The sequence below is a fragment of the Mizuhopecten yessoensis genome, unplaced genomic scaffold (genome assembly GCF_002113885.1).
Source record: "Mizuhopecten yessoensis strain PY_sf001 unplaced genomic scaffold, ASM211388v2 scaffold11011, whole genome shotgun sequence".
Taxonomy (NCBI): Eukaryota; Metazoa; Mollusca; class Bivalvia; order Pectinida; family Pectinidae; genus Mizuhopecten; species Mizuhopecten yessoensis.
The window spans coordinates 584432-606836 of NW_018408834.1; the positions used below are offsets into that span (position 1 = coordinate 584432).

The window sequence follows — 22405 nt, forward strand, 5'->3', positions numbered from 1 at the left end:
CTTCAATTTTTAGCTCACCTAGCCCGAAGGGCCATGTGAGCTTATGCCGACTATTGCGTCAACTTTTTCTTTTGAACCATTTCTTCGGAAGAACTGGAGGACCTAGGGTCATGATATTTGGCCAGTAGGTACCTGGGATGGAGTGCTATAACGTTTCCTCATTTAAATGACCTTGACCTTCTTTCAAGGTCACAGGGGTCAAATATGTTAAAAACTTCAAACAATAATATCCTAAGAGCCATTTGAACCAGTCATGATACATGAGTATGTTATGTAGACCAGCAGTGCAAATCTTTTCCTTAATTACAGTAATGAGGTCAAAGGTCAACTTTATGTGCTAGTTGGGGGAGGGGGGGGGGGTCAAACGTTAACATTTTCCACATTAAAATGACCTTGAACTACTTTCAAGGTCACAGGGGTCAAATATGTTAAAAATTTCAAACAATATCCTAAGAAGCATTATCTCATAATCATGATGCTTGGGTATGTTATGTAGACCAGCTGTGTAAATCGTTTTCTTTATTACAGTAATGAGGTCAAATTTCAACTTTAAGTGCTAGACAGAGTCAAAAGTCAACGTGGGTTAAAAGCTTTAAAATTAAAATTTCAAACAACAATATCTTAAGAACCGTTTTAGAGATGTTAAAATGTCTTGTGTTCTAGTTACCAAATTTGGTCTGAAGTTACCTTTATGTCAGTTTCATGTAACAAAAGAAACAGGCGAGCAATACAGGCCCTGTGGGCCTTTTATTAAGTTTGTGATTAAGATGGCCAACATGACCTTTGATTGGAAAAAAATCATGATTATAAATTAAGTTGAGAATATGTTGAAATATGTTTTTTAATCAGTCTGTTATATTATTTCTTTTTGTCATCTGGCTATTGGAATATTTTGTATGTCCTGTTTCATCAATATTCTTTGAATAAATGGAAAAGTTAATACTTTGGAAGACCTGACGCCGTGTGCTATCAGTAAAATAACCTAAGGTAAAATCTGAAAAGAGATCATGATGATATTGGTTTTCACCAGCAAAATATTTAAGTATGATGTTTCCCCTACTTTATGCCAAGGAATCATTGACGGTTTTATCAGAGGAAATAGTGGACGCATCAAAATAAAACTTTTCCCTGTTTAAGGATCCCCGTTCCACTGCCAAAATCTGTAACTATACTTTTAAAACTGTTTTTTTTCCCGCTTTCATAGATCATTTCTGAAAAAAACCTTTGCAGGACTTTTATGAAAAGATAAAATTAAAAAAAAATCTGAGTGTAAAATTTTAGGGGATGGGGGGCTAAACTTTGGATTCAAACCATGAACAAAGAATGTTATACTAATTGCTCTAAGCGACTGAGCTCTATGGTCAACAGAAGTATCCAGGCCCAGCTGTGTTCATTGTATCCAAAACAAAATTAAGGGGAGGTTGCTGTTCATACACTGTTCATACCATATCCACTTTGCTGTGGGACAGGAATATTTAAGGGGAGGTTGCTGTTCACACACTGGTCATACCATATGCACTTTGCTGTGGGACAGGAATCGTTAAGGGGAGGTTGCTGTTCACACACTGATCCTACCATATCCACTTTGCTGTGGGACAGGAATCTATAAGGGGAGGTTGCTGTTCACACACTGGTCATACCATATGCACTTTGCTGTGGGACAGGAATCGTTAAGGGGAGGTTGCTGTTCACACACTGGTCATACCATACCCACTTTGCTGTGGGACAGGAATCTTTAAGGGGAGGTTTCTGTTCATACAATGTTCCTACCATATCCACTTTGCTGTGGGACAGGAATCTATAAGGGGAGGTTGCTGTTCACACACTGGTCATACCATATCCCCTTTGCTGTGGGACAGGAATCTTTAAGGGGAGGTTTCTGTTCATACAATGTTCCTACCATATCCACTTTGCTGTGGGACAGGAATCTTTAAGGGGAGGTTTCTGTTCATACACTGTTCCTACCATATCCACTTTGCTGTGGGACAGGAATATTTAAGGGGAGGTTGCTGTTCACACACTGGTCATACCATATCCGCTTTGCTGTGGGACAGGAATCTTTAAGGGGAGGTTGCCGTTCATACACTGGTCATACCATATCCACTTTGCTGTGGGACAGGAATCTTTAAGGGGAGGTTTCTGTTCATACACTGTTCCTACCATATCCACTTTGCTGTGGGACAGGAATATTTAAGGGGAGGTTGCTGTTCACACACTGGTCATACCATACCCACTTTGCTGTGGGACAGGAATCTTTAAGGGGAGGTTGCTGTTCACACACTGTTCCTACCATATCCACTTTGCTGTGGGACAGGAATATTTAAGGGGAGGTTGCTGTTCACACACTGGTCATACCATACCCACTTTGCTGTGGGACAGGAATCTTTAAGGGGAGGTTTCTGTTCATACAATGTTCCTACCATATCCACTTTGCTGTGGGACAGGAATCGTTAAGGGGAGGTTGCTGTTCACACACTGATCCTACCATATCCACTTTGCTGTGGGACAGGAATATTTAAGGGGAGGTTGCTGTTCACACACTGGTCATACCATACCCACTTTGCTGTGGGACAGGAATCTTTAAGGGGAGGTTGCTGTTCATACACTGTTCCTACCATATCCACTTTGCTGTGGGACAGGAATCTTTAAGTTTCACTGTCACAATTTGACAGCTGATGGATGACCTTGTGTAAAATGAAGCTGTGTTAGATCAGAAACTCTAGCAGGCAAAAGCATGTTTTTCCAAAAACATTATACCCAGTGAAAGGTATAGGCCTGTAAGCCTTTGGTTTTAGGCTGAGTGTTTTGCATAGGCAGAAGTCATTTAGGTTTCAGAGATTATTTCAAATTTAATTCTGTAGCGATTGCTATAATGGGAATTTATTGTGTAGACAGACGTCACCTGGTTTGATCTCAATCAAGTCTACTGTGTGATGTATTGATATTCTTGTCACTTACATGCTTGTGTTTCCTGGCAACATAGAATCCTGGTCAGTAAATGACACACATGCCATAACATGATAGCTTAACTTCATTATACCAAAAATAGCCATCTTAAACTTTATATTTTCTCTTTATAAAATTTATTGTAAGAATTGCTGAATTTTGGCTCAAGACAAGAAGTAAAACAACAACAACAGTGATAATGAAGATACAGGTTGTCATTGTAAAGAAAAACAATGAAATTATAAAAAAGGCTTTGCTTAAGTGCACATGCAAATTGAAAAATTAGGAATAGGAATATATGATGAAAATTGATGTATTATTTGACTGTATTTTTGTGAAGTGTGATTTTATTCTCCTTAAAATATGCCTTTATCAAACTTGCAATAAATCCAGAATAGGGTTCTGATTATCCCAAATAAGCCTGACAAGGTTACAACCAATTTCGATGAACCATGATTTCATATTTGTTCAAATGAATGATATTGACCAGCTTAGAAGGACACTGCGGTCAAAGTCAGTATTCATGCTGATGAGTGACCCGTAGTCATGCTGATGAGTGACCCGTAGTCAAGCTGATGAGTGACCCGTAGTCAAGCTGATGAGTGACCCGTAGTCAAGCTGATGAGTGACCCGTAGTCAAGCCAAGTGTTACATGTACTATACTTTGGCTTTCACATTTCTCAATTCTACTTCTCCATCAATAAATCTTGATAGCACTCAGCAATTTGATGATCATATCAATCTAACAATGCTCAGAAGATTTTGGTCCTGTCTTGTACACGGTATCTATGTCAGCCAGGGATTATCCGTCCTCAGAAAGACGATACAAGACGTGGACAGGGAATTTCCTTGGAGACCGTCAGACAAATATGGTACCAGTCTACCGGATCATACATTGCTGCTGGCCGTGGCAACAAATTATAAGATTGTTCATTTCACCTTCGTTTGAAAATAAGGAAGTCCAAATGTTAAAGTCCAAAGTTCAAAGGTGAAAGCTTGGACTTGCTCAGGGACTCACTTGTGCTGGGCATTGTTAGTTTATAGTGATGGTCTGCAGGCTTTCTTCACTGCACTGTTTTGTTTACAGAACTCAGTAGCTAGACCTGGCAATAGGGTTATAGAAAGTGTACAAGAGTCGGCTCAATCTGCAGACTCTTTTTTTTTATCCATAAAACTTGTCGCTTACATTCCGATTTCGTTAGATAATAGTAGGCATTGCCATCATCAGATGTAGCTGAGAATGTCTATTTGGCATGTCGATAAAGTACTATATGCAGAGTTATTGCCCTTTTCGTACAATTCAGAGAATTAATAATATATGCAGTATACTCACAGCAAATACGGTAACATACATAAAAATATTGTGTAAAGCAAAAATATCTTCCCAAAAATAGATGTCGAGATTTGGATAAAATTGACAGGCAAGTCTCTCAAATGAGAATGTATTCTCCCAGTTTGGGTACGGGATGAGATTGTATTCTACCAGTTTGGGTACTGGATGAGAATGTATTCTACCAGTTAGGGTACTGGATGAGAATGTATTCTACAGTTTGGGTACTGGATGACAATCTACTCTACAGTTTGGGTACTGGATGAGAATGTATTCTCCCAGTTTGGGTACGGGATGAGATTGTATTCTCCCAGTTTGGGTACTGGATGAGAATGTATTCGACCAGTTTGGGTACTGGATGAGAATGTATTCGACCAGTTTGGGTACTGGATGAGAATGTATTCGACCAGTTTGGGTACTGGATGAGAATGTATTCTCCCAGTTTGGGTACGGGATGAGATTGTATTCTCCCAGTTTGGGTACTGGATGAGAATGTATTCGACCAGTTTGGGTACTGGATGAGAATGTATTCTACCAGTTAGGGTACTGGATGAGAATGTATTCTACAGTTTGGGTACTGTATGAGAATGTATTCTACCAGTTTGGGTACTGGATGAGCATGTATTCTACCAGTTTGGGTACTGGATGAGCATGTATTCTACCAGTTTGGGTACTGGATGAGAATGGATTCTACCAGTTTGGGTACTGGATGAGAATGTATTCTACAAGTTTGGGTACTGGGTGAGAATGTATTCTACCAGTTTGGGAACTGGATGAGAATGTATTCTACCAGTTTGGATACTGGATGAGAATGTATTCTACCAGTTTGGATACTGGATGAGAATGTATTCTACCAGTTTTGGTACTGGATGAGAATGTATTCTACCAGTTTTGGTACTGGATGAGAATGTATTCTACCAGTGTGGGTACTGGATGAGAATGTATTCTACCAGTTTGGGTAGTGGATGAGAATGTATTCTACCAGTTTGGGGACTGGGTGAGAATGTATTCTACCAGTTTGGGTTCTGGGTGAGAATGTATTCTACCAGTTTGGGAACTGGATGAGAATGTATTCTACCAGTTTGGGCACTGGATGAGAATGTATTCTACCAGTTTGGATACTGGATGAGAATGTATTCTACCAGTTTTGGTACTGGACAAGAATGTATTCTACCAGTTTGGGTACTGGGTGAGAATGTATTCTACCAGTTTGGGAACTGGATGAGAATGTATTCTACCAGTTTGGATACTGGATGAGAATGTATTCTACCAGTTTTGGTACTGGATGAGAATGTATTCTACCAGTGTGGGTACTGGATGAGAATGTATTCTACCAGTGTGGGTACTGGATGAGAATGTATTCTACCAGTTTTGGTACTGGATGAGAATGTATTCTACCAGTGTGGGTACTGGATGAGAATGTATTCTACCAGTTTGGATACTGGATGAGAATGTATTCTACCAGTTTGGGGACTGGATGGGAATGTATTCTACCAGTTTGGGGACTGGATGAGAATGTATTCTACCAGTTTGGATACTGGATGAGAATGTATTCTACCAGTTTGGATACTGGATGAGAATGTATTCTACCAGTTTTGGTACTGGATGAGAATGTATTCTACCAGTTTGGGAACTGGATGAGAATGTATTCTACCAGTTTGGGTACTGGGTGAGAATGTATTCTACCAGTTTGGGTACTGGATGAGTAATGGTACTGCTGTATGAGGTTTGCTGATGAGGAGGTGGTGTGAAGTTATTGACACTCCTGTGTGATCCAGTCTGACATTTAAATGGATTTTGACCACTTTTTCTGTGTCGGTGGATAATAGTATTACTTAGGTGAGGTCCAAAAATGAGTGTAACTCATGAGTATTTAATGAAGTTACAGATGTTTTCTCTAGACTGATTGGCTATCATTTAAATGAGGTACATAAATTCTCAGCGTGGATCTGGTAACATTCAGTGTTCAAACAATCTGGTGCAGAACGCTGTTTTACATCAGGTCTGCTCTGTCTAAAGCATCCTGTCCAATTTGTATTGAACTCCAAAATGCCAATCCATAGACACTAGTGAAACTTTTATTGTTATTGCTGCTTATTATATAGCCCCTTTATGTTGTACACTAGAGTATAAAGCGTGTGCAGAACTGGGCTTGTAGCAAATGAGATTCCACTTAGATAGATGGATATTAATAACCAACTACTGCAAATCTTATACGTTTCAGCAGACAAGGTCTTTTTTACGTTCATCTTGAAAGTGAATTGGAGAATGTGAAACACATACTGGTTATAAATTCCAATTTAACAAATAAAAATGCTCTTTAGTAAAAAAAACATCTAATGTTTAAAGGGGCTGGTCGGGGAAAAAATTACAAAATAAATGGGTCTAAATGCATTCTCTGGCCTTCCAAAAGTTATACCACGGCAATATTATGGTCGAGTTCTGCTTGCTATGTCCTGTTTTGACCACTGAAATCTCGGGGAAGCCCCACGTAAATTTCACGTGGTTGTTTCAAAAGTGAGGCAGTGAAGATAACAGCAATAGCACGCTGTCATGTGCCATGTCAGACTCAACTAGCGGACAAGACAGCAATACTCTACGTAAATAATTGTTTTCAAAGGTCATGTATGATGCAAGTGTAGTTTTCCTACCTATATGTTGTTATATATAACGGTATTGATACCTCGTGCCTGTCATGACTTTTGCATGCATCTTTTTCTTTCGCCGTGATGTTTACATTTGGCCTTGTTGATGACACGCATGCAGTAAAATTACATCACTGATCTGGGTCAATTGAGAGTTTTAGACTGTCAGGTGACGATTTAGGATTTCTATAGTATAATTATAATTTTTAGGTCACCTGAGCTTTGCTCAAGTGACCTATTCTAATCGCTTTCCGTCGTGCGTCGTGCGTCGTGCGTAAACTTTTACATTTTCAACTTCTTCTTAAGAACCAGTGGATGGATTTTTTTCAAACTTGGTTAGAATCATCCTTGGTAGATGAGGCTTCAAAATTGTAAAATTGGGATTCCTACCCCAACCCCTGGGGCCAGGGCGGGGCCCCAAAGGGAAAATTAACCAATATTTCAAAAATCTTCTTCTTCAGACTCAGAGGTACTACACTCATTTTCTCTGCGTGGAAAGAAAGATCATCAGGGGCTTTACTTAAATTGTAAATTTCAGGACCCCCGAGCTATCCGTTCTCCCTTGGGGAGGGGGTAAAGTTTACTATAGTTTATATAGGGAAATAACACTTTTGGGTATATTTTGACAACTTTCTGTAGGAAATTATTTTTACTTGGTGAGAATTATCCTTGGAGGTAGATGGTTTCAAATTGTAAAATTGAGATTCCTACCCCGACCCCTGGGGCCAGGGCGGGGCCCCAAAGGGAAAATTAATCAATATTTCAAAAATCTTCTTCTCCAGACTCAGAGGTACTACAGTGATTTTCTCTACGTGGAAAGAAAGATCATCAGGGGCTTTACTTAAATTGTAAATTTCAGGACCCCCGAGCTATCCGTTCTCCCTTGGGGAGGGGGTAAAGTTTACTATAGTTTATATAGGGAAATAACACTTTTGGGTATATATTTTATCCATTTTCAGCAGAAAATTACTCAAACTTAGTCAGAATCATCTTGGGTGAATGAGAGTATTACTTTGTAAAATTGGGATTCCTGCCCCATCCCCAGGGGCTAGGGCGGGGCCCCAAAGGGAACATTTACCAATATTTTCAAATTCTTATCCTTTGATGACATGACAAGTATTGTATTTCATTTAGTTTACATGCTGATTTCCACATCACATCTAAACAATAAAATAAAGCTACCTGCAGTACCTATGATATAACTCGGGTGACCGCTAAGGCCCTTGGGCCTCTTGTTACTCTTAGGGAGTGAATTTCAGCAAAATTTGAATCGGTATATTTCATTAGAAGTGTATGCCATTTTAGCAAATATGACATTTTTTCCCCGACCAGCCCCTTAAATATCTTGACATTTTTTTCTCTGTAAATTGTACTTGTTCTTAACTGTATCTAGTTGTAAAACAGAGAAAAAAATGTCATTGATTTTGGTTTTTCAGAGACAAATGACTTTTATGTTACTAGGCATTGCTGGTGGGACAATGAATTGTTTTTACAAGGGGAAATGTATTATTCACTTAGAAAGCACAATTTTACATGAAACATTTATTCAAAATGAAGACGAAGCGCTGTGTGATATTGTTTTATTTGTAAAAAATCCTGGGTGCTTCCACTTGTGTGGTAATTACGTGGCGGAGAAATTGCACACTGTATAATCGTTATAGTCTTGTTTAAGGATGGGCCAGAGGCTGTTAATATAACAGAATCACCACTATCAGGTACAACCTTTAATGTCCTGTACCCTGACCAATACCACTGTTGGATATTTTTAGTTTATTCTGAAGCTGGTACCTAAAGGCTTGGAGAACAAGCTGCCACAGAACAAATTACAACCGTTTCTATAGCCCGACACATTCTATAAAATCAGGGCTGTTTCTATAGCCCGACACATTCTATAAAATCAGGGCTAAGGTTCTTACATACAACCAAACTGTAAATTGAATAAAACATTAACACCATGCTTGATAACATTTGGAAATTTCCATGGGTGAGATTAAAATCATCAATAAAATGTGTGTATATAAAACCCCCTCTAATTTATTAGATCTTAGAATGTAGGAATAGTTAAACAAGTCCACTGGTTGGAAATACCAAATGTAGGGGTCCAAAACCAGGAGTACCCCTCCTAAATAGGGAGAATGTGTATGTAACACTGACCCTTGGTTTACTTGTTATAGGTTCGAAACTGAATTTAGTGATTGTACATCTGTCAACTATCTTAGTGCATAAATTGGTTACACAATTTACTACTGAGTTGCAGGGCCTATGTGGGGCAGTTGCCATGTACTGGCCGCAGGTCAGTGGTTTTTCTCTGTGTATTGTACTCCAGTTTTCCTTCACAAGCAAAACTTGGAATGTCCTGTTATGATCACAGTCGTTAATAGAACTTTAAACACAAACCATGGATGTGTAGTGGAGGGATTTGCAACTCCGAGTCCAGTGGCGAACACTTATCGTCGCTTTTGAGTTTGTTCCCTGGACCGTGAAGTCATCGAGGGCCTACTCTGGCCGGTCTGCGCTTGCGCGCTAGTGTCAGGTTATACTCGCACTTGCTTCCGGTGTCATGTCAACACATCGCTGAATCGAAGTGTTTTGATTGCGGTTATCCAAGTTTTCTGGGCTGTGTATTAGCACGGAATTAGATTAGTCGTGGTATTAGTAGGTCTTAGTTTTATTACAGGAGAAATGTTATCGTTGTCACCATGTCTAGCTGTACAGTAGTTGTGTCGGGAGATATTATCGTCTGTATCTTGAGTTTGTCCTATATTTTGGTTTGGACTCAGAGGGAGTCAGTTCATAGCATTTCTCGATCAGACACTTCAGCGCTTTTAAAATTGTCTCATCATGAAAAACACATCATGTCAACGTCTGATTTTCTGTCTTGGGATGATGACATAGATTTAGAACACTTGCTTGGAGAGTTTACAGAATATAGTGAGTCGGACATTTCAGACGACGATTTTGACAGGGATGTGTAGTGGACTAGTACTCAATATATTAAATTGTACACCTCTGTAATCGTGCAGATTCGGCAATCAAATAAGTCGGCATACAGTTCAGAGTATCATTAAATAAAAATTACAAAAATAAAATTGCTTGTTTGTATTACGTGCCATTTTCATTAGACCCTTTCCCACAAGTGTCCCGGATTGGGTACCGTCCTGGATTGGGTTCCGCCACAGTACTGTAGTACTGTAGTGGTCAGTTTCCAGACCAATAAAAACAAAAACACTGACATACCACAAATAACACCTGCAAAAGTTACTCATCTTTTTAATTTATTGATATCCCACATTTGAAAAATGGTGGAATATAGGCCTATTGGAAGAAAATTTGATCTAAACAGCGAGATGATAACATGGTTTCACTGAAAATGACTCCATTTCCGATGTGATACAAACATTAGCTCTTTTTGAAACAAAAATAACACAAATTAATAATAACTCCCTTACAAAATCAAATTTATTTAGCTTTACATTGCCGTTTATTTTGAAAAGCTTGATTAAATACTTTGGAAGAAATTTGAAACACAAAATGGGTGGTAATGAGATTTTTTCCACCCAAATTTTTTAAATGTTTAGAAAAAAGTTTGTAACATAGCGGGCAGTTCCTGACCAATAGAAACAAAATACTGACGGAGGACAAATAAACTCGAGTCTACACAATACAAAAATTACTCATCTTTTTATTGATATCCGCTGTTTGAAAAATGGTGGAATTTATTGGAAGAAAATTTGATCTAAACAGCGAGATGACAACATGGTTTCACTGAAAATGACGCCATTTCCGACGCAAAGTGATACATGTACAAACATTAGCTCTTTTTGAAACAAAAACAACACAAATTAATAATAACTTACCGCCATAAGACTACTCCCTTACAAAATTAAATTAATTAAGCTTTCCATGGATATACTTCATTCTGATGTAAACCATTCCATTGAGGAGGAATTAGAAACACAACTTTGTTGGGTTAGCAAAACAAAATCTCGAATCTCAAAAAACAACATCCGGTTGACGTTGAACACAGTCACAGAAAATGAAAAAATATGGCAATAAATCAATACATCGGGTCCTGTGTCACCATCTACTACTTCCACCAGATGTAATATAAACAACCAACAACAACAAGATAAACAAAAAATGTAGTAATACATAGTATTATTGGTTTGCTTACACACCAATTTCACGCTTCAACCACGCTCTGATGAAGCCATAACTTGTCCGCTAGGGGGCGCTCGTATCATAGAACACCGATCAAGGGAGATAAGCCAACCCCACTCGGAACATATTTACTAAGGCAAAGAGGAAGTTGCGTAAATCCCTCCACTGCACATCCCTGCACAAACAAACCAAGCACTATGATAAAAGTGTACTCTTACAGAAATGGTGTGTGACTAGAATTAAATTAATAAAATCTATTACCTGTAACTTAGCGAGATCGGGTTATCTCAGTAAAGGGTTAAGATTCTGTAGCAAAATCCCAACCGAGGCGTAAGGCGAGGTTGGGATGTTACAGAATCTTAGCCTGAGACTGAGATAACCCTATCTTGCTCAGTTACAGGTAATTGTTTTTTTCTCTCGCACCTTTTATTTAAAAAAAACCTATTCAATTTTGCTAAAAACTACAAGTGTCCCCCCATCTTGGGCTTCAAATGATGATGACCTCTTCACTACTTAAGCTACATTTAAATGCTTCCTCATAAAAACGTAGTCCGTCTTTCACAGTGTAGATTATATTTTATCTACAGCATCAAATATCTAACAACATCAAAACTATACAATAAAGACAAAACAACATTTATAATGCAAATTGTCATTTTCAAGCAGTTAACGAGCGGATGAATACATCATATTGTAAAAATTCTGCAAAATGTCATGTAAAGGTACAAGACAGATCGAACGAGATAGGAAAATCTAGCATCAAATATGACGTGGGATATCTCTGTCTGAGGTGCTAGAAGTTGTTATCTATGATACTGATCAATTTGTTTTATGTCGTCTTGGTGTCCTAGTTGGTGCAAGGCCTTATGCAAAAAATGATTCCAACAACAACACTTTTCTAGTAGAAGATGTTGATGTTGCAAAATTGAAGAAAGTATAAAAAGAGTATATGGTCAAGTGTTGAGAATTCAAGCTTTATATTGGCTTGGTTCGGAAAGTATGGAAAGATTTGAAACAAAAGCTTTACGTCTTTGACTTTCCTAACCCTGGACCAAACTTTGAGATCTAAGATGCTGATCTTGTATACCCTATATATAGTATATATCACACAGAAATGATACCGACACCTGTATATTCCTCTTTGTTAACATTTTCCTCTGTTACCAAGCTCTCTTAATTTAACTCATTCTCAAATGACCATTGCGTTCTTAATTCATTCCATCCTTTTTTAATTCTTTGGATATACTGTCCAACCCTCTGTACACCATTGATGAACCGTAACACGAAATCCTCCGACTGTTGTGACTGCTGATAACGCTTGTCCTTTGGATATACTGTCCAACTATCTGTACATCATTGATGAACCGTAACACGAAATCCTCCGACTGTTGTCACCGCTGATAACACTTGTCCTTTGGATATACTGTCCAACCATCTGTACATCATTGATGAACCGTAACACGAAATCCTCCGACTGTTGTGACTGCTGATAACACTTGTCCTTTTGTATTCCAGCCACTATATGAAACAGATCCTGGAAGCTATGCGATATTGCCATGCCAACGGGATCATCCATCGCGACCTGAAGCCTCACTGCGTGCTTCTTGCCAGCAAGGAAAACTCGGCCCCAGTGAAACTGGGTGGATTTGGGGTTGCGACACAGCTCCCCGAGTCGGGTCTTATCTCAGGAGGTATAAACAGGAGTTGACATGACTCACCCAAATATCACATTGTATAAAATCATAAGCAGAGAATCTGATACATGGAATGAATAATTTAACAACAATTTTGGTACTTACCTAGATACATAGATCTGGAAACTTGGACAGTTAACCAAAACCTGTCATACTTTGAAGCTTCCACTCTTTTATGAGTAAACTTACTAATCAGGAAAAATGATTTCCATGGGAATCACATATTTATTTTCTGGATTTAATCAGTTTCTTGATCAACCAAGCATTTCTGCCTTGGTTTCTCACAGGAACCTATTATTTTCCAGATATTTCATCTAACAAAAAATCGTTTGAGATTCACTTTTTTCAGGATTTATGAGAATACTTTTTCTTTTTTTTTTCCTTAACAAAGTTTCTTCAATGTAATGAACGATTAAAATTCATATGAATTTACGGTTATAAAGTATGCAAACATCATATAAATTACACTTTCGACTTTTCATATGAAAATAATATAAAAATATTTTTCCCATGTATAAGCAGTATATGATAAGAAAAATATCACATTTGATTAATGAAAGTAAGAATTTAATTGTGAGCAGGAGTTTTTGAGATATCAGGCTAGGATGCAGCACTTGAACAGTGGACTCTTTACTTAGAGGAACAATCAGTTTGCTTTAATTTTGAAATACAACTTTTCTGGGGTCATCTCTCACAGATCTGTTTATGTTGGGCTGACCTTGGGGTCTTTGTGAAGACTTGCCAGAAAATTAAATTAGATTTCTATATATAGGTGACTGTTCCTATGTCATAAAACGACTTGGGTGACCTGGTCAAAGTATTGGAAACTTCCTATTATAACAGTTCCTTGTTTTCCCCTTTAATTCCTCAGCATGGTCAATACTGTACACCGGGAAATATTCGCCACAGTCTAATATTTCGCCTTTTTTTAACTTACGTTGTGAGGGCAATTTTATCATTACAGTGAGCATTATAAACAAAATATATGCATAGTAATTAAATGTGTAGGGTGAAATTCATACTAGGCGATTGCGGATTTTACCGATGAAGGGCGAAAGTTTTACGGGGTGAACATTTCCCGGTATACATCAGTATCACAGCATGCCAGTGTTGTTATTGATTGCTGCATCGTTTATTTTCTGTCCAGCACTATAATGTGATGTCACAGACGTTGTCATTTGTCGATGTGACATCAAATTATGGTATCCAATTATCTAGTCTTTAAATATGTATGTGTATAAATGTTTTCCTACTTGAAACGTAGAAAAAGAAATCACATACCACATATTGTGACCAACTTCATTATTTCACAAGAAAAGAAACAAAATGTGTACTTCTTTTGGAATATACAACACTCAAATGTATATAAAAAAAATGAAGTCAATGGAAAACTAATATTTTGATATTTTATTGTTGAAACAACAGGGAAAAAAATGTTGAACCTCATTAGAAGTTAATGGCAGCATATCACATTTGCTGTGTAGGTATTGAGGTGTATATATCACAGTACCTGGTATGGAGTACGTTGTATTGATGTTGTTCAGCATGTTACTTTGTTTACACCTATCCAAGGCGTCCTCGGTATTGGCCTGTTCATCTCATCAAACTTAAAACTGTTGACAAAAATAAAATAGTATTTAGATGCATGTACAATTGTACTTTGAACTGTTGAAATAAAATATGATTAAGATTCTTTGAACTGTTGACATTAAAAAAATAAATACTTTGAACTGTCAATATTAAATAGTATCTGATATTTTGAATCCCTGTCATTAAAAAGTATGATACTTTTAACTTTTGTTATTGAAATGTATTAATTGATACTTTTAACTGTTAACACTAAATAGTAGTAAGATGATTAAAACTGATGACATGATATATTAAGATACATAAAACTGTTGACATAAAATAGTATTAAGATACTTTAAAACAAATGACATAAAATAGTTTTAAGATAATTAAAACTGTTGACATTAAATAGTATTAAGATACTTTAAAACTGATTACATAAAATAGTATTAAGTTACTTTAAAACTGATGACATAAAATAGTATTAAGATACTTTAAAACTGTTGACATTAAATAGTTTTAAGATAATTAAAACAGTTGATGTTAAATAGTTTTAAGATAATTAAAACTGTTAACATTAAATAGTTTTAAGATAATTTAAACTGTTGACATTAAATAGTTTTAAGATAATTAAAACTGTTGATGTTAAATAGTTTTAAGATAATTAAAACTGTTGACATTAAATAGTTTTAAGATAATTAAAACTGTTGACATAAAATGGTATTAAGATACTTTAAAACAAATGACATAAAATAGTATTAAGATACTTTTAAACAAATGACATTAAATAGTTTTAAGATAACTAAAACTGTTGACATTGAATAGTATTGAGATTGAGAATTAGGGCCCCACATCAAATGCAAGTAACATTTTGTTTATATTGATACATACTACTGTCTATTCTGCTGTTTGTCAAGACACAGAGAGCTCAGGCTACCATTGAAACGGGAAAAGAAAATGACAGATGATGAATGCTATCCCTTCCTGAGGCCACACCAGTGAAACATTGTTTCTGAAGAGTTTAAAAAAATAATAAAAAATATGAGAAAAAAAATCTAAAATGAATCAATGATGAAATTATTAAATTGAATGAATTAACTTAATATAAGACTAAAAGACTGGTCATAAACAATTGAGTAAAACAAACAGTAATTTTCATGTGTGTAAATAAAGACATATTGATGTATAGAGAACCAATTTATCATTGGTGTGGCCTGAATGAGAATGTTATACATATACATTGTTAACTTATTTTCCTTTTGCTCATTTTGGATCTTGCTTTCTATTCTACTTGGGTCACATGTTGATGTTCCAATTGCTACATGTTGATAGGCTGTTGTAGCCAATATAGATACAGTCGCTGTAGGCTAAAACATAGGACTGTGAACATAACAAGTGGAATCAGATTTGGTGATTAAGACTACCAAGAGTTATACCCCCGTCCTTTTTATAGAAAATTCTGACGAGATAGCACTGCTGTATTGAAACTCTGACGTACCAGCAGTACTTGATCATAAATTGAGTTATAATGATCACCCACTATAGGTAGATTCTATTGGAGGAAACAGTCACATATTGTGGCCTTTGTCGACTCAAGAACAAAGTTATGTGACCCAGGTAGGACGGTAGTTGGGGATCCCTATGCTTGCTGTCTTTTTGTTGTTTGTGTTTATATGTTGTTGTTTACCCCGGTTTCCAGAGGAAGACATCCGCTTTGGCTTGGACCCTGTGGTTGACTTGAGAAATGATGTAGTTGGTAAGACTAGTCGCTATATCCTCTTAATGTGGTAGTTGCCATGGAAACCATGATATGTTGTAGTGCCAGTAGTTGTGTATTGTCACCATGCTTACCATATATATTCTCAGGTTGACAAACCTATCAGATATATTGTCAGGTCACCACGACTACCAGATATATTGTTAGGTCACCATGACTACCAGATATATTGTCAGGTCACCATGACTACCAGATATATTGTCAGGTCACCATGACTACCATATATATTGTCAGGTCACCATGACTACCAGATATATTGTCAGGTCACCATGACTACCAGATATATTGTCAGGTCACCATGACTACCAGATATGATGTCAGGTCACCATGACAACCAGATATATTGTCGGGTCACCATGACTATAATGTTGCCATGTGACCATGCCAACCTTATGTTGTTAGGTCACCATAGCTACAGTATATGTTGCTATGTCACCATAGGTACCATTTATGTTGCCATGTAAACAACTTTCTAATTTTATTTGGTGTGGTGGTGGTAGCTACAATAATACCTGGGGGTAGTACAGACCTTCAGTAACAAATCACGATCATACTAGCTTACACACATTAAAATCCATCACTAACGGTTGTACTAACTGAATTCACACTTACATATTTTTTTGGGGCTTGAACAGGATTGTTTTACTAATACTAACTTTTCAATGAATATTTTTCTGATAAAATTGTCTGGCTTCTTTTAGCAGTCTTTTCACAGTCATCTGTCTATCACATGTAAAATCTCAGATAAAAAATTAATGTTATACAATCAGTGAGTAAAGTTCACGCTTTCAACAATTCGAGGGATGAGACTTTATTTTATATTGAAAGGTCAATCAGTCAAAGTATCTAGACATATGACTAATAATCTTTTCTGCTGTATAAGAGATATTAATGGACACTGGAAGGTTGATAATAATTATTATATGCCTGGAATTGCTTTTCTATTAAATAGATCTATTGTGTATTTTGAGGTAATTTGAGGTATTTTGTTTACTGAGATCTAAAGCACTTCAGTAAGGTTAGAGCTATTAAGTGCTATGGATAAATTATGTTAAAAGAGAGCAATTAATGTTTTGTTTCATTCAGTAAATATTTCTTGTTTATGTGTACAGTATTTCTTAAAGAGTAAAATCAAACACAGTTATCCCCCTTTGACTATGTGTTGGTGAAATGTTCTTGATGGACCAAATTATGCATTAGAACTCTAAAGCTTAGTTTTGCTAGAGCTTCACTTGCATAATCTGGTCAATATTGATTAATATCCCAGCTATTCATACTTGCCAACCTTTCAAATTTTTCATGGAGGAAAAATCATTGGACAGAACCTAAAAATGTCTGAAAAGTACTTAAATGACCCCAGTTTCATGAAATAATTCTGTCATAGATTAAGCTGATCTGTGCAATGTTTTAATTGAATTGAGCAAAAATCAATGAATTCTACTAATTTAAAAAATGCAAAAGGATGATAAAAATCTAGATTCTCCTTCCAGTGTAGGGCGATTGGCAAGTACGACTATTGAGATTGATAGAAAAATAAAACAAAAATCAGCCATTGTTCAAAACTCTACCATTCTGTTATTAATGAGTCCATTAAAGCTCAAAGAAACTTAAAAAATAGACTGTAGCATTTCTTTAAATCTTCTTTAGTTAAATTTGTCATTTAATGAAGTTATATGTGACAGGAACACATGAAAGGAATATTCACTGTCATGACAGTCAGAACTAAAGCTTATGTTTCTGTCTATTCCGTCTTTGCGTATTGCAGAGTTATCTTCTCTTGGCAGCAGGTATTGATTGTTACGTCACCTGTTTGTGAGATTAATGTCATCAATTTTTGAGAAAGTGACGAAATTTTCTCACACAAACCAATGACGTAACAAACAATACCTGCTCCCAAGAGAAGATAACTCTGCAATACGCAAAGACGGAATAGAACTTAGGAGATATCCCTAATTCTGGACCCATTTGTATTTTACATTATTTAAATTACAGGGAAACCATACTAAACTGAACAATTCTGGGACAAACATTTCTGTTTGTATTACACAGGATTTCATAGATATATATTGTGAAATTTAATTGAAGATGTGGTTGATACAGGTTCCCCATTACTCAGGTAAAACTTGAAATTAAACCACAATATGTTTTAGGATTTAGTAGAAAGTATGTTTCATATTTGTTAAAGAATTAAAATCTATAATTGTTTATGTAATCTGCCAAAAAATGTATCCATTTGTATGTAGCTGATGGTCTGGTTACATGATACAAGATTCTGTTTACAGGGAACTTTTATAGAGCTAGGTTACTTTTAGCTGCGGGAACAGTAGCTTGTATGCCCAATTTTTTTTTTTTAATTTATTGTTATCGGACCATAGACCGATAACAATATATATATATATTTTTCAATGTATTGTTATCGGACCATAGACCGATAACAATCATTTTTTTTTTTTTAAATCGGGCATAGAAGCTATAGTTCCCGCAGCTAGGTTACTTTTACTTGTATGGATAGCCGTTGTATATCCATTGAGGATGTGTAGCCTCCTGACTCCTTTATCTGGATCCATATCTTATAAGTATAAATGTTGTTACCTGAAACAAATTAAAACCATGCAGTCACCATCGTTCCAACTTACATGTACACTTAAACATTATAGTGATTTATTGAACTGTACTTTTTCTCTAGGTCGTATTGGAACGCCACAGTACATGGCACCTGAGGTTGTGAAAAGGCAGGCATATGGCAAGCCGGTGGACGCTTGGGGCTGTGGAGTGATGATGTTCATACTCCTAGGAGGTCATCCCCCCTTTGTGGGCACCAAAGAACACGTGTTCGAGAAGATTGCACAGGGCAGCTATCATGTAAGATCAAAGCCCACTTCTCTTCAAGACAACATGGATGTAAGGGGCCTTGTCGTAGTTACCATAGCTACCTAGTCTTACTTCTCACGCATGGGGTGATGATGCATGTCTAGTACTAAGACCAGAGATCCTTACCTGTTAGACCACTGTAGGTGGCACTTAGGTCCAGGATTTTACCATTAATTCTTCGTTCTTCACTGATCATCCAGGAAAAAGTGGCATAATAACTTTTCATTCTTCCAGATTGACCATCGTAAAGTACAAAAGAGAAGTTGTACTTATACTGACCTAACAAAGCAGCTGCAGGGACAATCCATGTTGCCATTCATGTTAGTCGGTGATAGGTTATAGGAAAAGACATGTTACCATGGCAACATGATTGGTAGTTACAAGGCCTGACCAGTTGCCATAGAAAGAAAACAATGAGTTATATAGTCATAGATACAGTCTGTTTACTGTAAAAACTGTAAAAGATTAGATTGATATAAAAGTAAGGGTTGTGTTTCCTTATTCAACCATTTATATGTAGGTTCATATAGAAAAATGGGTTGTGTCCCATGGTATGACCAGGCTATCTGGTATGTGTAGATTCATCTATAGGATAGGTTATTTCCCCATTTATGACCTTGTATGTGTGGGTGATATAATGAAGAGTTCTTTGCATGGTCATAAGTTTGTAGATTTTTATAAAAGGATGGGTTGCATCCCTTTGTATGACGATGTTTGTTTAGATGAATTAACGTCTGTTAAAACATTTATCTAGTATTGATTTCGTATTAATATAGGTTTAAAAAAAGGACATATAATTTGGATGTTGTATTTGTTTCGTTGTCTCATATATTAACTGTAGGGCAAAATAAGCTTATGCCATGACATTGGGGTCCATCTGACTGTTGTTAAATTATAGTCCAGAATGGCTGATGAGACTTTCGCTGCATTAAGTATGGGGCATCACAATGATTTCAATATTGTATTAATGGGGAGAATAGCTGACTGAGGACAGAGAAGCAGAGGTCGAGAGGGGAAGCTGAGTTAGTATACCAATGACTACTCCTATATGTATGATAAGATTATAACTTGGTAGGAGGCTGCCATGGGTCATTGGGATTTCATGTTATACATTAACGTTATGTATTAACGAAGGGTGTGTGACCAGGAGACAGAGGACAGAAATAAATAGAGTGGATATTTTCTCAACTTCTATCCTAGCTCTCCCTTGTCAAGTTTTTGACAACCATAGCCCTGTGGCAGAATCTGACACTACATTTATAAAACTTTTCTCAGACCCTGACCACTTATTATAATTGAGTCATTTTAGATGGTGGCAGCTGTTGAAGCCCCTAACTGGCCAAGCAAGATCTGATTTACAGTTAGTTCTACAAGGGCAATTCCTCTTAGATATGATGTGGTCATATAACCAGCAGATGTTGTTTTAACGTTGATTATAAATCCAAGATGGCCTCCTGTTTCTTATTGGTTAAGACTTTTCTTACAAATTGTTTTTATGAATGTTGATGTTTAATTTTCTGTAACAGAGAAGATATAAATTGGTCATCTTATTAATTATTAGCTGCTAGCATGATATCTAGTAAAAAAATAGACACCTAATGGGAAATGATTACAAGCAGGAAATGTTATTTATTATATTGTACAATATAATTGTATTTTTAATTGTCTAAGTTTCACTCAACTAATGACAGTGATATTGATGTGAGGAAAGCAATTTTTATGATCAAATCATGGTCAGGTGATTCTCTTGCATGACAGTTTTTGAAAATTTTCTATTTAGATCATCTTCACATTTGGAAATGTAGTTTCTGACAATCATTAAATTTCAAAAACTATTTTTGTAAAACCAACTGACAAGCATGCCCTTAGCTTTAGGCAATCACTGGAAAAACACACCTTGATATAGTTTAATGTCACATCAACCCGAGATCAGTCTAGTAACATGTAGTGTATATTTACATGTAGCATAACATTGCAAAGAAAATGTAAACGTAGAATTTTCTAACTTCATTTCATTGAAGCAAATTGATGTAAATCGAAAAAACTTGTTCACTTTTCTTTTTCTTGTTGTTAAGATAGTATGATCTTCAGTCAGGAACCAGATTGATATAAATTGGAAGACTTTCACTATTTACTGGGTATGTTTATCATGTACAACAGAAAGATGTTAAGTATACTGATTATGATCACTAAATGGCTTGAAATATTAATCATCTTGTGTATTCTGTTATTGTTAGGTAAATTAATTATTTAAAACATTGATAATGAGGGCATATTGAAATTTGAAGGTTGTGAATATTATGAAAGGGAAACAACTCTAATGAAATGTTATTTTTGGATTTTTATTTCAGATGAGAAAACAGTGGTTACAATTATCTAATTATGCAAAAGATTTAGTTAACAAATTGTTGGAGACGGATCCAGAGAAAAGAATTACTGTAGAAGACGCATTAAATCATCCGTGGATCAGGGTAGGCTAAAGATTATTCATTTTGAAATACTTCCCTGTTCATTTTGAAATACTTCCCTGTTCATTTTGAAATACTTCCCTGTTCATTTTGAAATACTTCCCTGTTCATTTTGAAATACTTCCCTGTTCATTTTGAAATACTTCCCTGTTCATTTTGAGCTTGTTTCCTAATGATTCATTCACACATAACCAGTGTTTTGTTTTACTTCCATTTCACAACAACCTGTTCCTTTACAATTGGGAAAATACAAGACGTCTTGCGCCCAGCGCAAGTGCGAGCTCTGAAGGTGCAAAGCGATGTTCTTGAATTCTAGAAGCTCTGAGGTGCATTCTCATGGTTTTTGTGGAGAATTAATTGCTCTTAAAAAATGACATATTTCTATATTCATTTTTGTTTCTTTTTTAAATTTGTAACAAATTCTTTTCAAAGTGTAAGAAGATGAAAAACAATGACAAGGTTAGAATTTTTATATCATAATTTTAATAAATTTTAACAAGGTAACAACAAATCAATCCCTTCTTTGTCCACTTCTCCATTCTGTGACAGAGGGGTTACTGAACTTGGGGATCATCCTAACAGATTGAAGGGTTATGAGGATTCATAACTTCATAAACCATCAGTACAATGCTACACACTCGCTCAGCTAATACAAATGTTTATCTGCAAGTATGTGACAAAGCCAATATAGAACGTGACAGGAACAGGGAGGCAGTAAAGGCAGTATTTCTGTGTTTTGACTTTATCCTTAAGCAACAGTTGGCAATTTGCGAGACAACAGAAAAAATGGTGCATGTCATAGTTGACCTCTGTGTCCACAAGATTTTGCAGCTTCCTTGAATGCATCCCTGATTTTAGTCAGTCCTTTGGAATCAATTTTTCTGATGTTTTTAGTGAAGTATTTTGAATTATGCGGCATGGTGTAGAACTGGATGTCACCCGCG

The 22405-nt window shown here is 36.4% G+C and overlaps 1 protein-coding gene across 9 annotated transcripts in view; it reads left to right on the forward strand.

The window, feature by feature from the left end:
• Positions 1 to 22405, forward strand: part of LOC110464595 (peripheral plasma membrane protein CASK-like) — a 279718-nt gene that overhangs the window by 88144 nt on the left and 169169 nt on the right. For 5 of the 9 annotated variants that reach the window (XM_021519889.1, XM_021519887.1, XM_021519891.1 and 2 more), the window contains exons 6-9: positions 12598 to 12773; positions 16045 to 16101; positions 18809 to 18984; positions 21345 to 21464. In XM_021519889.1, coding sequence (XP_021375564.1) covers positions 12598 to 12773; positions 16045 to 16101; positions 18809 to 18984; positions 21345 to 21464 — 529 coding nt within the window. The remainder of the gene's footprint in view (positions 1 to 12597; positions 12774 to 16044; positions 16102 to 18808; positions 18985 to 21344; positions 21465 to 22405) is intronic. The other 4 variants (XM_021519892.1, XM_021519896.1, XM_021519895.1 and 1 more) reach the window with 1 other exon arrangement.